We start from the raw sequence: 20,307 nt of genomic DNA, 5'->3' as shown, positions 1-20,307 counted from the left end.
GGTTACAGAGGGACGCGCGGTGGGGGGTTACAGAGGGACGCGCGGTGGGGGGTTACAGAGGGACGCGCGGTGGGGGGTTACAGAGGGACGCGCGGTGGGGGGTTACAGAGGGACGCGCGGTGGGGGGTTACAGTAGGCCCATCAATTGGGACTGTGCTGGAAATGGGAGGTATATGGTATCTTTATCTACCACACTGAATGCACTTCTTATGCTGGGTGATATATACCTAGCAATGTACTTCCCGTATAAAGTGCGCCTGGAAAGTACATGAGGTCTCCCACTGACATTATAGGCCGAGGCCTGGCCTCCGCCACCTCCGGGCACCAGTAAGTCACGCTGTTCTGCGGGGGTGGCCTGTAGACACCTCCATTTTATCACGCTATTACATGCGCTACTATGTAAGATAAAGTGCGCCATAGAGTATAAATCGGGCCTGGGCCTATACCATCTCTCGGGGTAATAAAGTGGAAAGGGCATAAATCCTTATACCCCTCAGTTACAGGGCCAGTCCCAGACCTGTCCCTACATAGATCTGTCCCTCTTGTCGTCAGGTCCCTATGTATGGGGTCTCGTATAGCAGAGATGGGTGGTACAGGCATCACCTTTACATTGGACGGGTCAAAGAGTCCCTCTGGTATGCGCAGTCTCTCCGCACCGTAGTCCGTGTTGTACCCGTTGGGCATCTCATAATGGACCGTTGGCATCTGGGCAGCCACTCTACAGGGGAAGCAGACGCAAGATGTCACACCTAAGCGTCACAGGATATAAGAAGGATGGGTGTTTCTACTATGTGCGGGGGGAAAGGGGGGTGTAACCAATCCGCCATATCCGAGGGGGGCGAGATAATGCATTGTCCAGACTGCAGGGATTACAGCATGTCCAAAGGTTATTACATCTCTGAGGATAATAAAATGTCTGGAGTAGAACTGGTCTGGTGTATAATACGTCCGGCTGGTGTAACAGGGGCATATACTTTTCCTGGGTATAACGCGTCCAGGGAGTGTAACATATATGGTGTATTACAGGACAGGGGGGATATAATACACTTAGGGTATAATACAACCAGGGGGTGTAACACATATGGGGTATTACAGGACAGGGGGGATATAATACACTTAGGGTATAACACAACCAGGGGGTGTAACACATATGGGGTATTACAGGACAGGGGGGATATAGAATACACTTAGGGTATAACACAACCAGGGGGTGTAACACATATGGGGTATTACAGGACAGGGGGGATATAATACACTTAGGGTATAACATAACCAGGGGGTGTAACATATATGGTGTATTACAGGACAGGGGGGATATATAATACACTTAGGGTATAACACAACCAGGGGGTGTAACATATATGGTGTATTACAGGTCAGGGGGAATATATAATACACTTAGGGTATAACACAACCAGGGTGTGTAACATATATGGTGTATTACAGGACAGGGGGGATATATAATACACTTAGGGTATAACACAACCAGGGGGTGTAACATATATGGTGTATTACAGGTCAGGGGGGATATATAATACACTTAGGGTATAACACAACCAGGGTGTGTAACATATATGGTGTATTACAGGTCAGGGGGGATATATAATACACTTAGGGTATAATACAACCAGGGGGAGTAACATATATGGTGTATTACAGGACAGGGGGGATATAATACACTTAGGGTATAATACAACCAGGGGGTGTAACACATATGGGGTATTACAGGACAGGGGGGATATAATACACTTAGGGTATAACACAACCAGGGGGTGTAACACATATGGGGTATTACAGGACAGGGGGGATATAATACACTTAGGGTATAATACAACCAGGGGGAGTAACATATATGGTGTATTACAGGTCAGGGGGGATATAATACACTTAGGGTATAACACAACCAGGGGGTGTAACATATATGTGTATTACAGGACAGGGGGGATATAATGCACTTAGGGTATAACACAACCAGGGGGTGTAACACATATGGTGTATTACAGGACAGGGGGGATATAATACACTTAGGGTATAACACAACCAGGGGGTGTAACATATATGGTGTATTACAGGACAGGGGGGATATATAATGCACTTAGGGTATAACACAACCAGGGGGTGTAACACATATGGGGTATTACAGGACAGGGGGGATATAATACACTTAGGGTATAACACAACCAGGGGGTGTAACACATATGGGGTATTACAGGACAGGGGGGATATAATACACTTAGGGTATAACACAACCAGGGGGTGTAACATATATGGTGTATTACAGGTCAGGGGGAATATAGAATACACTTAGGGTATAACACAACCAGGGGGTGTAACACATATGGGGTATTACAGGACAGGGGGGATATAATACACTTAGGGTATAACATAACCAGGGGGTGTAACATATATGGTGTATTACAGGACAGGGGGGATATATAATACACTTAGGGTATAACACAACCAGGGGGTGTAACATATATGGTGTATTACAGGTCAGGGGGGATATAATGCACTTAGGGTATAACACAACCAGGGGGTGTAACATATATGGTGTATTACAGGTCAGGGGGGATATATAATACACTTAGGGTATAACACAACCAGGGGGTGTAACATATATGGTGTATTACAGGTCAGGGGGGATATAATGCACTTAGGGTATAACACAACCAGGGGGTGTAACATATATGGTGTATTACAGGTCAGGGGGGATATATAATACACTTAGGGTATAACACAACCAGGGGGTGTAACATATATGGTGTATTACAGGTCAGGGGGGATATATAATACACTTAGGGTATGACAGATATGGTGTATTACAGGTCAGGGGGGATATATAATACACTTAGGGTATAACACAACCAGGGGGTGTAACATATATGGTGTATTACAGGTCAGGGGGGATATATAATACACTTAGGGTATGACAGATATGGTGTATTACAGGTCAGGGGGGATATATAATACACTTAGGGTATAACACAACCAGGGGGTGTAACATATATGGTGTATTACAGGTCAGGGGGGATATATAATACACTTATGGGGGGCATCCACTAGACGATTTTATCCCTGTCCAACCTCTTAACGATTTTCCCTTGAAGTTTCCCTTGAAATATGATCTTCCACTCTGAACAATTTGCAAAAGATTTGCAAAAGATTTGCAAAAGATCTAACAATAAACTATGTTGTTTTAATCTGTGATTGAGAGCTTTCAGCTATAGTGGGCAGACAGTGGTTCATCGTTTGATCGTTCAGCGTGAACGATGTGTAAATGATGTGTAAACGATGTGTAAACGATTTGTAAGCAATCAAGTGAAATTGACCTGCATGTTCAGTCGATGGAGGAGACGATCAAACGACCAGCGGGAGCGCGCATCGTACATCGTTAGAAACAATTACTGCTCGATTTGCAAACGATGTTCAAACGATGTTTGAACGATTATCGAACGATTATCGAACGATTTTATCATTATCGTTCAATCGTTCAACTTTATCGTCTAGTGGATACCCCCCTTTAGGGTATAACACAACCAGGGGGTGTAACATATATGGTGTATTACAGGTCAGGGGGGATATATAATACACTTAGGGTATAACACAACCAGGGGGTGTAACATATATGGTGTATTACAGGTCAGGGGGGATATATAATACACTTAGGGTATGACAGATATGGTGTATTACACACATTGATGCAATGCTGACATGTAATTAGACATATATGGGCAGATACAGAATAGCACGCATGTCCTTTTTGCGGACTGATTATCTCCACTTGCAGTGGACGGAGTGAATCGGAGTGGTAATGGGGCGTGGCAGCTAGGTTACGTGTAGCGAGGGCGAGTGAATGGAATTGCGTGCTGCAAACGCACGCTGATAGAGATGGTGGCCATGATGCTAAATGGATGGATTGGGTCGGTGCGGTCACATAAACAGATGCGCCCACGTTCATTGTGGCAGATCGCGGCACAAACGCGCCCGCGAATCGCGCTACGCTATGGCGCGGCCCCAACCGCGGGAGTGCGTCTCCATTCAATCCTATAGAGACGAGAAGGCGACTCCCTGATCGCGGGGGTCCGTCTCCCATTATATCCTATGGAGACGGGAATGCGTGTCTCCGATCGCGGGAGTCCGTCTCACGCCACGCATAGCGCGATTCGCTGCGCTATGGACAACAAGGTAGCTGGGCAGATCTGTATTCGTAGAACTCTGCACACGGTCATAATATCCACCATTAGTTCCGTGCATACAACATGGCCGATATGCGTTGAGGGGTGTGTCTGACAGGGCGGGGGATTGAGGGGTGTGTCTGACAGGACGGGGGATTGAGGGGTGTGTCTGACAGGACGGGGATTGAGGGGTGTGTCTGACAGGACGGGGGATTGAGGGGTGTGTCTGACAGGACGAGGGATTGAGGGGTGTGTCTGACAGGACGGGGGGTTGAGGGGTGTGTCTGACAGGACGGGGGGTTGAGGGGTGTGTCTGACAGGACGGGGGTTGAGGGGTGTGTCTGACAGGACGGGGAACTGAGGGGTGCGTCTGACAGGACGGGGGACTGAGGGGTGGTGATTGAGGGGTGTGCCTCACAGGACAGGGGATTGAGGGGTGTGTCTCACAGGACGGGGGATTGAGGGGTGTGTCTCACAGGACGGGGGATTGAGGGGTGTGTCTCACAGGACGGGGGATTGAGGGGTGTGTCTCACAGGACGGGGGATTGAGGGGTGTGTCTCACAGGACGGGGGATTGAGGGGTGTGTCTGACAGGACGGGGGATTGAGGGGTGTGTCTGACAGGACGGGGGATTGAGGGGTGTGTCTGACAGGACGGGGGATCGCCTTACTGTTCATCATATGGAGAGTCGGACACTTGCAGGACGGAGGCCTGGAAATCCTGGATCACCTCCTGGGAAAAGGCATGAGATATAGGTTATCATATACATGACGTTATCCTACTGGTCAGCACCTATATACAGATGTGTCCTCATACATCTAGCCTCCTTGCGCATTAAACAGCCATTCTATGCATGACTCGGTAGCGCCGAGCGTCTTTTCGCATCACTTTTTACATTCAGAAGCGTCTTATTTACACAACAATCTAATTAGGACGCACAAGCAGTATCGGATTAAAACGATAAGCGGCATATCTATATTCTGTGTGCGTCTGCGGCTGTATCTGAATGCGAAACGCTACGTTACAGTGACACCGCTGATGGATGATGGGCCTAACGGCCTTTTCACCAATGTTCTCTCGCCAGGACGTCTGGATTTAACAATCCAGCTTCACCGGAAGGTCTTATGTAAATCTCTCTCATCGGAGAGGCAGTTTCACCCCTGTGGCATCTAGGTTGTCTTTATAGGAAAACGGAGGCATCAGACTTGGAACTATGGGGAGCCAGAGGTCACTGTCCTACGGAGCTGGGAGACGACAGGACCTAGATGAGTCCAGGGAGGCTCAGTCAGGCCAACAGATGAAACAGCCTCCTACAGACCCCATTCTGCTGGGTGCCCCTGTAACATACAGCCAATACAATGGCATTGGGGTGCTAGAAGTGTCCCGTGCAATGGTTCATGGGTCATTCAGATGAATGTAAGTACTGTACCCCAGTCAATGACCGCCCTGATAATGTCACGCTGCCATCTGGGTACCTTAAGCTTGACATAACATCAGGTCATCTTATACACACACATTCCGCAGCACATATCCTAACCCCCTGCTCCATGCACCTTCCTCACTATCTGCCCCATTTGTTTAACCCCTGTCTGTCTGCGCCCCCCTTTTAGAATGTAAGCTCTCACGAGCAGGGCCCTCGTTCCTCACGTGCTTCTCCTTCCCCTACTTATAGTATCACTTACTCCTAGCTCCCCAATTGGCACCTAACACCTGGTTGCTGACGCCCGGCTGCTCGTGTTATGCAGCAATGTGTATAAACCATGTCCTTGTCCTGCATTGTTTTGTATTACTATTAACTGTCTTTCTTGTGTGCTCATTTATGTACTATGTAAGGCGCTGCTGAACCTTTGTGGCACCATATAAATAAAGGATAATAATAATAATACTGTTTGTGCTATTTGCCCATCTACTGTATTACACACCAAATACCACAACTCGTACACACCAACCAGGACTATTGTACACAAGCCAAGGCACCACGTATACAGTACATAAAGCCACCCAGCTCCCATACACAGGCTCACATTACTCATGTAGTTCTGCCAGGACTATTGTACACAAGCCAAGGCACCACGTATACAGTACATAAAGCCTCCCAGCTCCCATACACAGGCTCACATTACTCATGTAGTTCTGCCAGGACTATTGTACACAAGCCTAGGCACCACGTATACAGTACATAAAGCCACCCAGCTCCCATACACAGGCTCACATTACTCATGTAGTTCTGCCAGGACTATTGTACACAAGCCAAGGCACCACGTATACAGTACATACAGCCGCCCAGCTCCCATACACAGGCTCACATTACTCATGTAATTCTGCCAGGACTATTGTACACAAGCCAAGGCACCACGTATACAGTACATAAAGCCTCCCAGCTCCCATACACAGGCTCACATTACTCATGTAGTTCTGCCAGGACTATTGTACACAAGCCAAGGCACCACGTATACAGTACATAAAGCCTCCCAGCTCCCATACACAGGCTCACATTACTCATGTAGTTCTGCCAGGACTATTGTACACAAGCCTAGGCACCACGTATACAGTACATAAAGCCACCCAGCTCCCATACACAGGCTCACATTACTCATGTAGTTCTGCCAGGACTATTGTACACAAGCCAAGGCACCACGTATACAGTACATAGAGCCTCCCAGCTCCCATACACAGGCTCACATTACTCATGTAGTTCTGCCAGGACTATTGTACACAAGCCAAGGCACCACGTATACAGTACATAAAGCCTCCCAGCTCCCATACACAGGCTCACATTACTCATGTAATTCTGCCAGGACTATTGTACACAAGCCAAGGCACCACGTATACAGTACATAAAGCCTCCCAGCTCCCATACACAGGCTCACATTACTCATGTAATTCTGCCAGGACTATTATACACAAGCCAAGGCACCACGTATACAGTACATAAAGCCTCCCAGCTCCCATACACAGGCTCACATTACTCATGTAATTCTGCCAGGGCTATTATACACAAGCCAAGGCACCACGTATACAGTACATAGAGCCTCCCAGCTCCATACACAGGCTCACATTACTCATGTAATTCTGCCAGGACTATTGTACACAAGCCAAGGCACCACGTATACAGTACATAAAGCCTCCCAGCTCCCATACACAGGCTCACATTACTCATGTAATTCTGCCAGGACTATTATACACAAGCCAAGGCACCACGTATACAGTACATAAAGCCTCCCAGCTCCCATACACAGGCTCACATTACTCATGTAATTCTGCCAGGGCTATTATACACAAGTCAAGGCACCACGTATACAGTACATAGAGCCTCCCAGCTCCATACACAGGCTCACATTACTCATGTAATTCTGCCAGGACTATTGTACACAAGCCAAGGCACCACGTATACAGTACATAAAGCCTCCCAGCTCCCATACACAGGCTCACATTACTCATGTAGTTCTGCCAGGACTATTATACACAAGCCAAGGCACCACGTATACAGTACATAAAGCCACCCAGCTCCCATACACAGGCTCACATTACTCATGTAGTTCTGCCAGGACTATTATACACAAGCCAAGGCACCACGTATACAGTACATAGAGCCTCCCAGCTCCATACACAGGCTCACATTACTCATGTAATTCTGCCAGGACTATTGTACACAAGCCAAGGCACCACGTATACAGTACATAAAGCCGCCCAGCTCCCATACACAGGCTCACATTACTCATGTAGTTCTGCCAGGACTATTATACACAAGGCAAGGCACCACGTATACAGTACATAAAGCCACCCAGCTCCCATACACAGGCTCACATTACTCATGTAGTTCTGCCAGGACTATTATACACAAGCCAAGGCACCACGTATACAGTACATAAAGCCGCCCAGCTCCCATACACAGGCTCACATTACTCATGTAATTCTGCCAGGACTATTATACACAAGTCAAGGCACCACGTATACAGTACATAAAGCCACCCAGCTCCCATACACAGGCTCACATTACTCATGTAATTCTGCCAGGACTTGGTGACCGCTGGCAGCTTATCTTTCCTCCTCCAGTTTGGGGGCGACCCCTCCCGCACAGGCTCCTAGGGATAAGGGAACAGAGAGAAGCTGTAAGTGCGCAGTTTATGGTTGGTTATACGCCCGTTCCCCAGGCAATTGTATATTAGCTAGCCATTATATCATCCATGTAACTATCTATTCTGCACTGTCCCCATCCAGCTCCTTCCCCCCAGCCTGTCCCGGCTGCAGGGGAAGGGAGGAGATTACTGTAATCAGAGGCTCTCGGATGAGGCCAATAGACCATTGTTATCAGACACATCACACTGGCAGTGGCTGTAACTATAACACACTATGTACTCTCTATATACAGTAAAACACTGACATGAAGATTGGGAGCTGCCATACAACATGTCGCTGTCACCCAAACTCCCCAGCGGCAGTGAGCCCCTAGTGGCCAGATGCTGTCACTGCTCCTGGCTCTTGCCGATTACCTTTGATGCAATCATATAAGGGGGAACAATTTCCACCCCCATCTCTTGGAATAACTCCCTGCACTGCATAGTGATGAAATCTCCAGCCAGGGGGGACTTCACAATACCTGTAACACAGAGACAGGATATACATGAGAGGTAGGTGAGAGGTCGATGTCCTATGGTATGGCTGTGAGGTGACTTACCTTGCTGCAGCACGTACCCATCATGCACTGGGAGAGCAGTTGTGTGCGTGGCTCCGCTGTCTAATACTAAACCTGTAGATCGTCCATTAGCAAAGCTACAGAGAACAAGTGGTTAAGGAAACTCATTGTAACTGTATATACTGAGCAAACTCTGCAGAGCATTGCACTGCCCATCCCAGTACCCATAAACCCCAGTACACCATTGCCCCATAACCAGCAGTACACCATCACCCCATAAAAACCAGTACGCCATCACCCCACAAACCCCAGTACACCATCGCCCTATCAACCCCAGTACACCATCACCACATAAACCCCAGTACACCATCACAACATAAACCCCAGTACACCATCACAACATAAACCCCAGTACACCATCGCCCCATAAACCCCAGTATACCATCAAGCCATAAACCCCAGTACACCATCGCCCCATAACCCGCAGTACACCATCACCCCATAAAAACCAGTACCCCATCACCCCACAAACCCCAGTACGCCATCGCCCTATCAACCCCAGTATGCCATCGCCCCATCAACCCCAGTATGCCATCGCCCCATCAACCCCAGTACACCATCACCACATAAACCCCAGTACACCATCACCACATAAAAACCAATACGCCATCACCCCACAAACCCCAGTACACCATCGCCCTATCAACCCCAGTACACCATCACCACATAAACCCCAGTACACCATCACCACATAAACCCCAGTACACCATCACAACATAAACCCCAGTACACCATCACAACATAAACCCCAGTACACCATCGCCCCATAAACCCCAGTATACCATCAAGCCATAAACCCCAGTACACCATCGCCCCATAACCCGCAGTACACCATCACCCCATAAAAACCAGTACCCCATCACCCCACAAACCCCAGTACACCATCGCCCTATCAACCCCAGTATGCCATCGCCCCATCAACCCCAGTATGCCATCGCCCCATCAACCCCAGTACACCATCACCACATAAACCCCAGTACACCATCACCACATAAACCCCAGTACACCATCACCACATAAACCCCAGTACACCATCACCACATAAACCCCAGTACACCATCACAACATAACCCCAGTACACCATCACAACATAAACCCCAGTACACCATCACAACATAAACCCCAGTACACCATCGCCCCATAAACTCCAGTACACCATCAAGCCTTAAACCCCAGTACACCATCACCCATAAATCCCAGTACACTATCACCCCATATACCCCATCACAATCCGGAAAGATACGCAGTGAGTACGGCTGTCTTACATAGGAAGAACGCAGGGATATTGTAATGTTCAAACATCAATTCTGTTAACTTCTCCCGCTTTGCTCTAGCGTTCCACTGAAAGACAAAAGGGAAAAAAGACTCACCCTGCAAGGTAACACAGACAGAAGGGAGCTATGAGCCTGTCCCTCCCCCTGCAGGGTGACACAGACAGAAGGGAGCTATGAGCCTGTCCCTTCCCCTGCAGGGTGACACAGACAGAAGGGAGCTATGAACCTGTCCCTCCCCCTGCAGGGTGACACAGACAGAAGGGAGCTATGAACCTGTCCCTCCCCCTGCAGGGTGACACAGACAGAAGGGAGCTATGAGCCTCTCCCTCCCCCTGCAGGGTGACACAGACAGTAGGGAGCTATAAGTAAGTCTCACCTGCTGCATGGTTACATAGGTACAAAGTAGTTATAACTCACGGGTGCCTCTGACATGAGGACAGGGTGTAAGGCTGGGTCTGACTTCAGGTGCTTGTTGAACGTGTGGTCAAGTATTGCTTGAAAGGAATCCCAATCTTCAACTGTTGATTCACAAATATGGAGAAACACAGGTGAGAAGAGCTGGGGTCACCGTGGAGGGAGAAAAAATGGGGGTACATGGAAATGGGTCACAGAGAGATGCACAGAACTAGCCATCCCTTGGTATAACAGACCAGACATGGAGTATGAGAGGTCCTGACACTTCTGTAGTAGAGACAATGGTCAGCAGTGGTGGTATCCGGGAATACAAACTATCAGTGCCACCCTCAGAACTGCCTCATGGTGGTGGGATAAATTAATTCCCCATAGTCAGTGATGGTGGTACCTGGCTTTAGTCAAAACTCATGGTGTGGTGGATCTTATGAACAAATTGAGCTAATTCGGTTGTTAAGCCATCTTGCTTGGGGAATTTTGAGGTATGAGAGCTGCCAAAACATTTTCTTGGGATAGATGAATTCTTCTCAGATTTTAAGGTCCTGGAAAGTTACAGAGTTGACAAGGTCAGGCACTCACTTTAGTGTTACACGAGACAAGTCAGGAGGTCACAAAGCTGGCTCTACTGGAATTCATCTTGTGCTCTGTATATATCTATACAGGGCGTCTGGGCCCCTTTGAGAAGATATCTCCAGGTAAAAACTTCTCGGAGAAGAAGAGACATGGACAATATATCTTCTCTCCCTGCTGTTCAGAGAGTAAGGCCCCCCAACTGCGATCTCCAAGGGTCTTTCCATGGGAAATGGTTTAGTCCAGTGGTTTAAAAGACCTTCTTTAGTTTATTAAAAAGCCAGTTGCTCCAGTGCAATCGGGTGTTTATATTCGTCTATTTCTGTTGGACAAGAAAGGTCCACAGAATCATATAATATTATGGGTTAGTGCCGTAATAGCTGCCCCAGTAACTGCTGACAAATCCTGTGAATGGTTGCACTGTCTTTACATTATTGAGGCCTGCCCAGTCTACCAAAGCCCTGGACTTGGCAGGGTCTTTCTTTATTCTAAACCCATCTAAAACAATTGGGCAGTCATAGGGACCATGAGGAGGCAACATATTGGCTTGTTTCTTACTGAAAACATCTTGGTCTTATTTATCACTCTCTGGGTGTTGGGGCACTGTTGGGGAAATGGACCCACAAAACCTCCTTTGCTATGAGGAGATAGACATCGTTGGAGACAATGGATATTTCCTTAAAACAATCGTCCGTCCGGTCAAGTCATCTCCCAAACAGCAGTCAGAGATTGAACCACATCTAGACTCAGCAGCTCTCGATATCCTGTGGTAGATTCCAAGCGTAGATGTAAGGTCTCCATAGACACACGCCAAGAGGCAATAGTGGATTTTGATCATCTCTAGTGCAATAACTTTGATCTTTGACTCACTAAGTGTTCTATGTCATTAAACAAACCCTCCTTCAGGGTGAGAGAAGTTACATAAATTATCCAAAGGGTGGAAGAGATTGGAAGGCCCAACCACTCTCATAGTACGGCACCATGGCCCAAAAGTTTGGTGGCTGCAGAGAGTCTAGTTTGTCTGGCAGATGCAATATAGTCAAAGTTTCTATTATCATCTGTGGACCCTTTCTCGGGCTGACTGTGGCCTTCTTAAACTCTCAAACCTGCATCGTCTCAAATTCGGATTCAGGATAGTTAGTGCTGTGAGCAGCTAGGACTAGGAATGATAATTATAATCCCTCAGAGCTGCAACTAGGATACATGAGGGGATTCGGGGACTGAACCCTTTGCAGGCGGGACTATGATAGCGGTACAGCTAATTGTGTAGAACCAGAGTATCATTTGCAGTTAGAAGGAGGGATGAATACTGCCTTAGATTGCAACACTTCCCATTCCAGGCTATAAATGAAAACATCAGTTATAAATGGCCTATATGAAAATTAATGACTTATATAACCCAGACGATATCTGATATTGCTACAGAGCAAGGAGGACATCATATTATAATAATGCTAGGGTTGATGTAGGCATTAAATACTTTAATACTGAATGAAGATTTTATATTGTTGGTACATTTATTTTGCATGCTCAGTCTGTCTTCTCTAAGATGGCTCTTTGCATCTAAGGACTATTGGTCACAGTAGGAGTGCCCCGTTAAAGGAAAAACCCCCAAACTTACATTGGCTCAGGTTCTGATTGGTCTGCCCTGGGACTGAGATTGAAGGAACAGAAGGAAAAGTATAAACAACAGGCCATGTCCGAGGACGTTCATCTCAACCTACTGTAAATGAATAGTAGTGTATTTACACCTAGGAGATCGCTTTAGAGAAATCACTGAAATAAACCTACTGTTGCACCCTATATACTGTATTTCCACTTGCCGAGATGATGGTCTCTGTCACTGGAGAGAGGACCCACGGGAGGAGGGGGTATCTGTCACCATACCTCCCAGCTATAATGATTTTATCAGGCAAGTCCAAGATTTTCTAGGGGGAAGAGGTTTACGGGAAAGTGGGTGAGGTTTTGCCAGACAGTGGGCGTGGCTGGTCAGAAAGTGGGCATTTGAGGTATGGAATACACCAGTCAAGGGCGGGGACGTGGTTCGATCAGTGTTGGAATTTGCGCCCTCACTCATCACCTCAGGTAGTGCCCTCGTACCATTCGATCAGCTGGTAATGCAGTCTGGTCGAGCAGTGTGTGGCATGTGACGGGACGGGTGAAGCAAGAAAGGTCTTCCATATCTCCTATTGTATATTTTGAAGAGGTCCCATTCTCTGGGCCAATATGAAATGAACAGAGGTCTCACACACTACACTCGGCAGATGCTCTCACCCATGACAATGGAGGATTATGGGTAATGATTGCAGCGTAGCTGTAAAGCACAGGATGGCATAAGGTGGGCAGATAGCTGGCACACTACAGACACAGCTTGGCTGAGAGTCGGCACATCAGTCTCACTCATGCCATTCTTCAGAGGAGAGGTGACCTCAGTAAGTGGTCGCGGGACATGTAGGCAGGTTGTGTCTATATAATACACCCGACTCAGCTTGCGGTCTTTTTCCAGATCGGAGGACAGAGAATCATCAGGAGAAAATACGCTGAGGGTGGTTGGGAAGTCAGCCTGATGGGGGGAAAAAAACCATCATATGAGAAAAGGAAAGAATGAAGAGACACATAATCATGGAGGACGATAGTCAGATACGTGATGGCTTACAGACAGAAGATGATGGGCGCATACGTGATGATTTACAGGCAGAAGATGGATGAATAGATGATGGCTTACACATAGAAGATGGATGGATGTTTGATGGCTTACAGGCAGCAGATGGACGGATACGTGAAGGCTTACAGATAGAAGATGGATGGATACGTGATGGCTTACAGATAGAAGATGGATGGATACGTGATGGCTTACAGATAGAAGATGGATGGATACGTGATGGCTTACACATAGAAGGTGATGCATGGATACTTGATGGATTACAGATTGAAGATGGATGAGTACGTGATGGCTTACAGGCAGCAGATGGATGGATATGTCATGGCCTACAGGTAGAAGATGGATGGATATGTGATGGCTTATAGGTAGAAGATGATGGATGGATAAGTGATGGCTTACAGGCAGAAGATGATGGATGGACACGTGATGGCTTACAGGCAGAAGATGGATGGGTACGTGATGGCTTACAGGCAGAAGATGAACGGATACGTGATGGCTTACAAGCAGAAGATGGACGGATATGTGATGGCTTACAGGCAGAAGATGATGAATAAATACGTGATGGCTTACAGGCAGAAGATGGACGGATACGTGATGGCTTACAGGCAGAAGATGATGAATAAATACGTGATGGCTTATAGGTAGAAGATGATGGATGGATAAGTGATGGCTTACAGGCAGAAGATGATGGATGGATACGTGATGGCTTACAGGCAGAAGATGGATGGGTACGTGATGGCTTACAGGCAGAAGATGGACGGATACGGGATGGCTTACAGGCAGAAGATGATGAATAAATACGTGATGGCTTATAGGTAGAAGATGATGGATGGATAAGTGATGGCTTACATGCAAAAGATGATGAATAAATACGTGATGGCTTATAGGTAGAAGATGATGGATGGATACCTGATGGCTTACAGGCAGAAGATGATGGATGGATACGTGATGGCTTACAGGCAGAAGATGGACAGATACGGGATGGCTTACAGGCAGAAGATGGACGGATACGTGATGGCTTACAGGCAGAAGATGAACAGAAACGTGATGGCTTACAGGCAGAAGATGGATGGTTATGTGATTGCTTACAGGTAGAAGATCGGCAAATACAGGTGATGCCTTACACATAGAAGATGGATGGCTAACAGATATAAGATGATGGACGGATTTGTGATGGCTTACAGACAGAAAATGATGGAGGGATACGTGATGGCTTACAGGTAGAAGATGGTCGGATATGTGATGAATTACAGGTAGAAGATGGACAGAGAAGTGATTGTATACCAGTAGAAGATGGATGGATGGATGGATATGTGATCACTTACCGGTAAAAGATGGATGGATATGTGATCACTTACCGGTAGAAGATGGATGGATACAGGATGGCTTACAGGCAGAAGATGATACATACGTGATCACTTACCGGTAGATGGATGGAAATAGGATGGCTTACAGGCAGAAAATGATGGATGGATGGATACGTGATCACTTACCGGTAGAAGATGGATGGATATAGGATGGCTTACAGGTAGAAGATGATGGAAGGACACTTGATGGCTTACATGTAGAAGATGAAGTGGAAATTATAACGTATAATATGACGGACACATACATGATAGAGCAGAGGTAGAAGATGATGGACACATACATGATGGCTTACAGGTTGATGTTGGACACATTCATGATGGACGACAGGACGATGATGATGAATGGATACATGATTCAGCAAAGGTAGAAAATTACGGATACATGCACGATAGTGCACAGCAAGAAGATGATGGAGCACATGTAGATGATGATAACCCATACATGATAGAGCAGAGGGAAAAAAATAGCATAGGCATGCATATGAGGAAGCACATGTACAATATGATGGACATTTACCTAAAGGAACTCTGGTAAAAGAAGATGTAATGCCTATAGAATTAGCACATACATGGGCTTATACATAATGAAGCACAGGTAAATGAGGGAGCACAGGAGGAAGAGGAGAAACATGTACATGATGGAGCACATGCTCAAGATGATGGAATACGTATTTTATAGAGCACATGTAGGAGATAATGGGCACATACATGATGGATCGCAAGATAGTAGCTGACGAACACATACATGATGGAACATAAGTAGAAGATGATGAATCATATATTGTACAGCACATGTAGAGGATGATGGACACACATGATGGAGCGTGGGTAAAAAATGATGGAGCAAAGGTGGAAGATTATGGACACATACTGAATGGAGAAGAGGAAGAATATTATGGACCATACATAAGGCAGCAGATTTAGAAGATGATGGACGCATACATGATGCAGCCGAGGCAGAAGATGATGGACGCATACATGATGCAGCCGAGGCAGAAGATGATGGACGCATACATGATGCAGCCGAGGCAGAAGATGATGGACGCATACATGATGCAGCCAAGGCAGAAGATGATGGACGCATACATGATACAGCCGAGGCAGAAGATGATGGACGCATACATGATGCAGCCGAGGCAGAAGATGATGGACGCATACATGATGCAGCCGAGGCAGAAGATGATGGACGCATACATGAAGGAGCCGAGGCAGAAGATGATGGACACATACATGAAGGAGCAGAGGCAGAAGATGATGGACACATACATGAAGGAGCAGAGGCAGAAGATGATGGACACATACATGAAGGAGCAGAGGCAGAAGATGATGGACACATACATGAAGGAGCAGAGGTAGAGATGATGGACACATACATGAAGGAGCAGAGGCAGAAGATGATGGACACATACATGAAGGAGCAGAGGCAGAAGATGATGGACACATACATGAAGGAGCAGAGGTAGAGATGATGGACACATACATGATGCAGTAGAGGAAGAAGATGATAGACACATACATGATGGAGCACATGTAGAAGATGATGGAAACACACATGTTGGAGCAGAGGTAGAAAATAATGGACGCATACAAGATAGATCACATGTACAAGATGATGGACGCATACATGATGGAGCAGAGGTAGAAGATGATGGATGCATACATGATGGAGCAGAGGTAAAAGATGATGGATGCATACATGGTGGAGCAGAGGTAGAAGATGATGGAAGCATACATGGTGGAGCAGAGGTAGAAGATGATGGAAGCATACCTTATGGATCACATGCAGAAGATGATGGATGTATACCTTATGGATCACATGCAGAAGATGATGGATGCATACATGGTGGAGCAGAGGTAGAAGATGATGTAAACTATTAATTAATTTATATTAATAATAAGGTTTATTGATATGGTGCTTTTCTCTAAAAGTGCTCAAAACCCTCACACTTGCAGCACAGAAACAAGGCTATAAAGTAGGCAGCCATCTTGGGTGCACACATGTACCAGGAGGTTACACTATGGAGGACAGACATGAATCAGAGCAGAAAGTACCTTGGGACAATCTTCACCAGCATAACCAGCACGGACTGAATATGATCCAATATCAAAGACAAGAGCCCCAACCTCATCTAGGAGAAAGACAGAGAGACAGGTTACATGGGATAATGTAGGAGACATAGTGAGACAGGAATAACAGTGAGTACTGGGGAGATAGAGGAGGTGTAGTGGGGACAGGTATAATAGTGAGGAGGAGATGGATGAGTTGTAGTGGGGACAGGAATAACAGTGAGTACTGGGGAGATAGTTCAGGTGTAGTGGGGACAGGTAGAACAGTGAGGAGGAGATGGATGAGGTGTACTGGGGACAGGTAGAATAGTGAGGAGGAGATGGATGAGGTGTAGTGAGGACAGGTGTAATAGTGAGTAGGGGGAGATGAATGAGGTGTAGTGAGGACAGGTGTAATAGTAAGTAGGGAGAGATGGATGAGGTGTAGTGGGAACAGGTGTAATAGTGATTAGGGAGAGATGGATGAGGTGTAGTGGGGACAGGTGGAATAGTGAGTAGGAGGAGATGGATAAGGTGTAATGGGGACAGGTGTAATAGTGAGTAGGGGGAGATGGATGAGGTGTAGTGGGGACAGGTGTAATAGTGAGTAGGAGGAGATGGATAAGGTGTAATGGGGACAGGTGTAATAGTGAGTAGGGAGAGATGGATAAGGTGTAATGGGGACAAGTGTAATAATGAGTAGGGGGAGATGGATGAGGTGTAGTGGGGACAGGTAATAGTTAGTAGGGGGAGATGGATGAGGTATAGTGGGGACAGGTGTAATAGTGAGAAGGAGGAGATGGATCAGGTGTAGTGGGGACAGGTGTAATAGTGAGTAGGAGGAGATGGATGAGATGTAGTGGGGACAGGTATAATAGTGAGTAGGGGGAGATGGATGAGGTGTAGTGGGGACAGGTGTAATAGTGAGTAGAAACAGATGGATCAGGTGTAGTGTGGACAGGTGTAATAGTGAGAAGGAGGAGATGGATGAGGTGTAGTGGGGAACAGCTGTAACAGTGATTAGGGGGAGATGGATGAGGTGTAGTGGGGACAGGTGTAATAGTGATTAGGGGGAGATGGATGAAATATAGTGGGGACAGATGTAACAGTGATTAGGGGGAGATGGATGAGATGTAGTGGGGACAGATGTAATAGTGATTAGGGGAGATGGATGAGATGTAGTGGGGACAGATGTAATAGTGAGTAGGAGGAGATGAATGAGGTGTAGTGAGGACAGGTGTAATAGTGAGTAGGAGGAGATGGATGAGATGTAGTGGGAACAGATGTAATAGTGAGGAGGAGATGAATGAGGTGTAGTGAGGACAGGTGTAAGTTATTAGGGAGCGATGGATGAGGTGTAGTGGGTACAGGTGTAATAGTGAGTATGGGTAGATGGATGAGGTGTAATGGGGACAGGTGTAATAGTGAGTAGGAGGAGACGGATGAGGTATAGTGGGGACAGGTGTAATAGCGAGTAGGAGGAGAAGGATCAGGTGTAGTGGGGACAGGTGTAATAATGAGTACTGGGGAGATAGTTCTGGTTTAGTGGGGACAGGTAGAATAGTGATGCGGAGATGGATGAGGTCTAGTGAGCACAGGTGTAAGTGAGTAGGAGGAGATGGATGAGGTGTAGTGGGGACAGGTGTAATAGTGATTAGGGAGAGATGGATGAGGTGTACTGGGGACAGGTGTAAGAGTGAGTAGGGGGAGGTGGATGAGATGTAGTGGGGACAGGTGTAATAGTGAGTAGGGGGAGATGGATGAGGTGTAATAGTGATTAGGGAGGGATGGATGAGGTGTAGTGGGGACAGGTAATAGTGAGTAGGGGGAGATGGATGAGGTGTAGTGGGGACAGGTGTAATAGTGATTACAGAGAGATGGATGAGGTGTAGTGGGGACAGGTGTAATAGTGATTAGGTAGAGATGGATGAGGTGTAGTGGGGACAGGTGTAATAGTGATTACAGAGAGATGGATGAGGTGTAGTGGGGACAGGTGTAATAGTGATTACAAAGAGATGGATGAGGTGTAGTGGGAACAGTTGCAATAGTGAGTAGGGGGAGATGGAAGAGGTGTACTGGGGACAGGTGTAATAGTGAGTAGGAGGAGATGGATCTCGTGTAGTGTGGACAGGTGTAATAGTGAGTAGGAGGAGATGGATAAGGTGTAGTGAGGACAGTTTTAATAATGAGTAGGAGGAAGATGGATAAGGTGTAGTGGGGAACAGCTGTAACAGTGATTAGGGGGAGATGGATGAGGTGTAGTGGGGACAGCTGTAATAGTGATTAGGGGGAGATGGATGAGATGTAGTGGGGACAGATGTAATAGTGAGTAGGAGGAGATGGATGAGATGTAGTGGGGACAGCTGTAATAGTGATTAGGGGGAGATGCATGAGATGTAGTGGGGACAGATGTAATAGTGATTAGGAGGAGATGAATGAGGTGTAGTGAGGACAGGTGTAAGTTATTAGGGAGCGATGGATGAGGTGTAGTGGGTACAGGTGTAATAGTGAGTATGGGTAGATGGATGAGGTGTAGTGGGGACAGGTGTAATAGTGAGTAGGAGGAGACGGATGAGGTATAGTGGGGACAGGTGTAATAGCGAGTAGGAGGAGAAGGATCAGGTGTAGTGGGGACAGGTGTAATAATGAGTACTGGGGAGATACTTCAGGTGTAGTGGGGACAGGTAGAATAGTGATGCGGAGATGGATGAGGTCTAGTGAGGACAGGTGTAAGTGAGTAGGAGGAGATGGATGAGGTGTAGTGGGGACAGGTGTAATAGTGATTAGGGAGAGATGGATGAGGTGTACTGGGGACAGGTGTAATAGTGAGTAAGGGGAGATGGATGAGATGTAGTGGGGGCAGGTGTAAAAGTGAGTAGGGGGAGATGGATGAGGTGTAGTGGGGACAGGTAATAGTTAGTAGGGGGAGATGGATGAGGTGTAGTGGGGACAGGTGTAATAGTGAGAAGGAGGAGATGGATCAGGTGTAGTGGGGACAGGTGTAATAGTGAGTAGGAGGAGATGGATGAGATGTAGTGGGGACAGGTATAATAGTGAGTAGGGGGAGATGGATGAGGTGTAGTGGGGACAGGTGTAATAGTGAGTA

General features: G+C 46.9%; 1 protein-coding gene across 2 annotated transcripts in view; it reads right to left on the bottom strand.

Annotated features, from left to right (window-relative positions):
• ACTL6B (actin like 6B) overlaps positions 1–20,307 on the bottom strand; it is a 41,951-nt gene that overhangs the window by 5,134 nt on the left and 16,510 nt on the right. For both annotated transcript variants that reach the window (XM_088465224.1, XM_088465225.1), the window contains exons 2-10: positions 17,208–17,284; positions 13,527–13,689; positions 10,563–10,663; positions 10,115–10,212; positions 8,854–8,948; positions 8,669–8,775; positions 8,171–8,260; positions 4,846–4,907; positions 604–718 (exon numbers count right to left, since the gene is read on the bottom strand). In XM_088465224.1, the coding sequence (XP_088321350.1) occupies positions 604–718; positions 4,846–4,907; positions 8,171–8,260; positions 8,669–8,775; positions 8,854–8,948; positions 10,115–10,212; positions 10,563–10,663; positions 13,527–13,689; positions 17,208–17,284 (908 nt within the window). The remainder of the gene's footprint in view (positions 1–603; positions 719–4,845; positions 4,908–8,170; positions 8,261–8,668; positions 8,776–8,853; positions 8,949–10,114; positions 10,213–10,562; positions 10,664–13,526; positions 13,690–17,207; positions 17,285–20,307) is intronic.

This window comes from Taudactylus pleione, unplaced genomic scaffold (assembly GCF_031769625.1).
Source record: "Taudactylus pleione unplaced genomic scaffold, aTauple2 ptg001917l, whole genome shotgun sequence".
Lineage (NCBI taxonomy): Eukaryota > Metazoa > Chordata > Amphibia > Anura > Myobatrachidae > Taudactylus > Taudactylus pleione.
The sequence above is the reverse complement of the archived record's forward strand: the minus strand, read 5'-3'. Positions and strand labels throughout refer to the sequence as shown.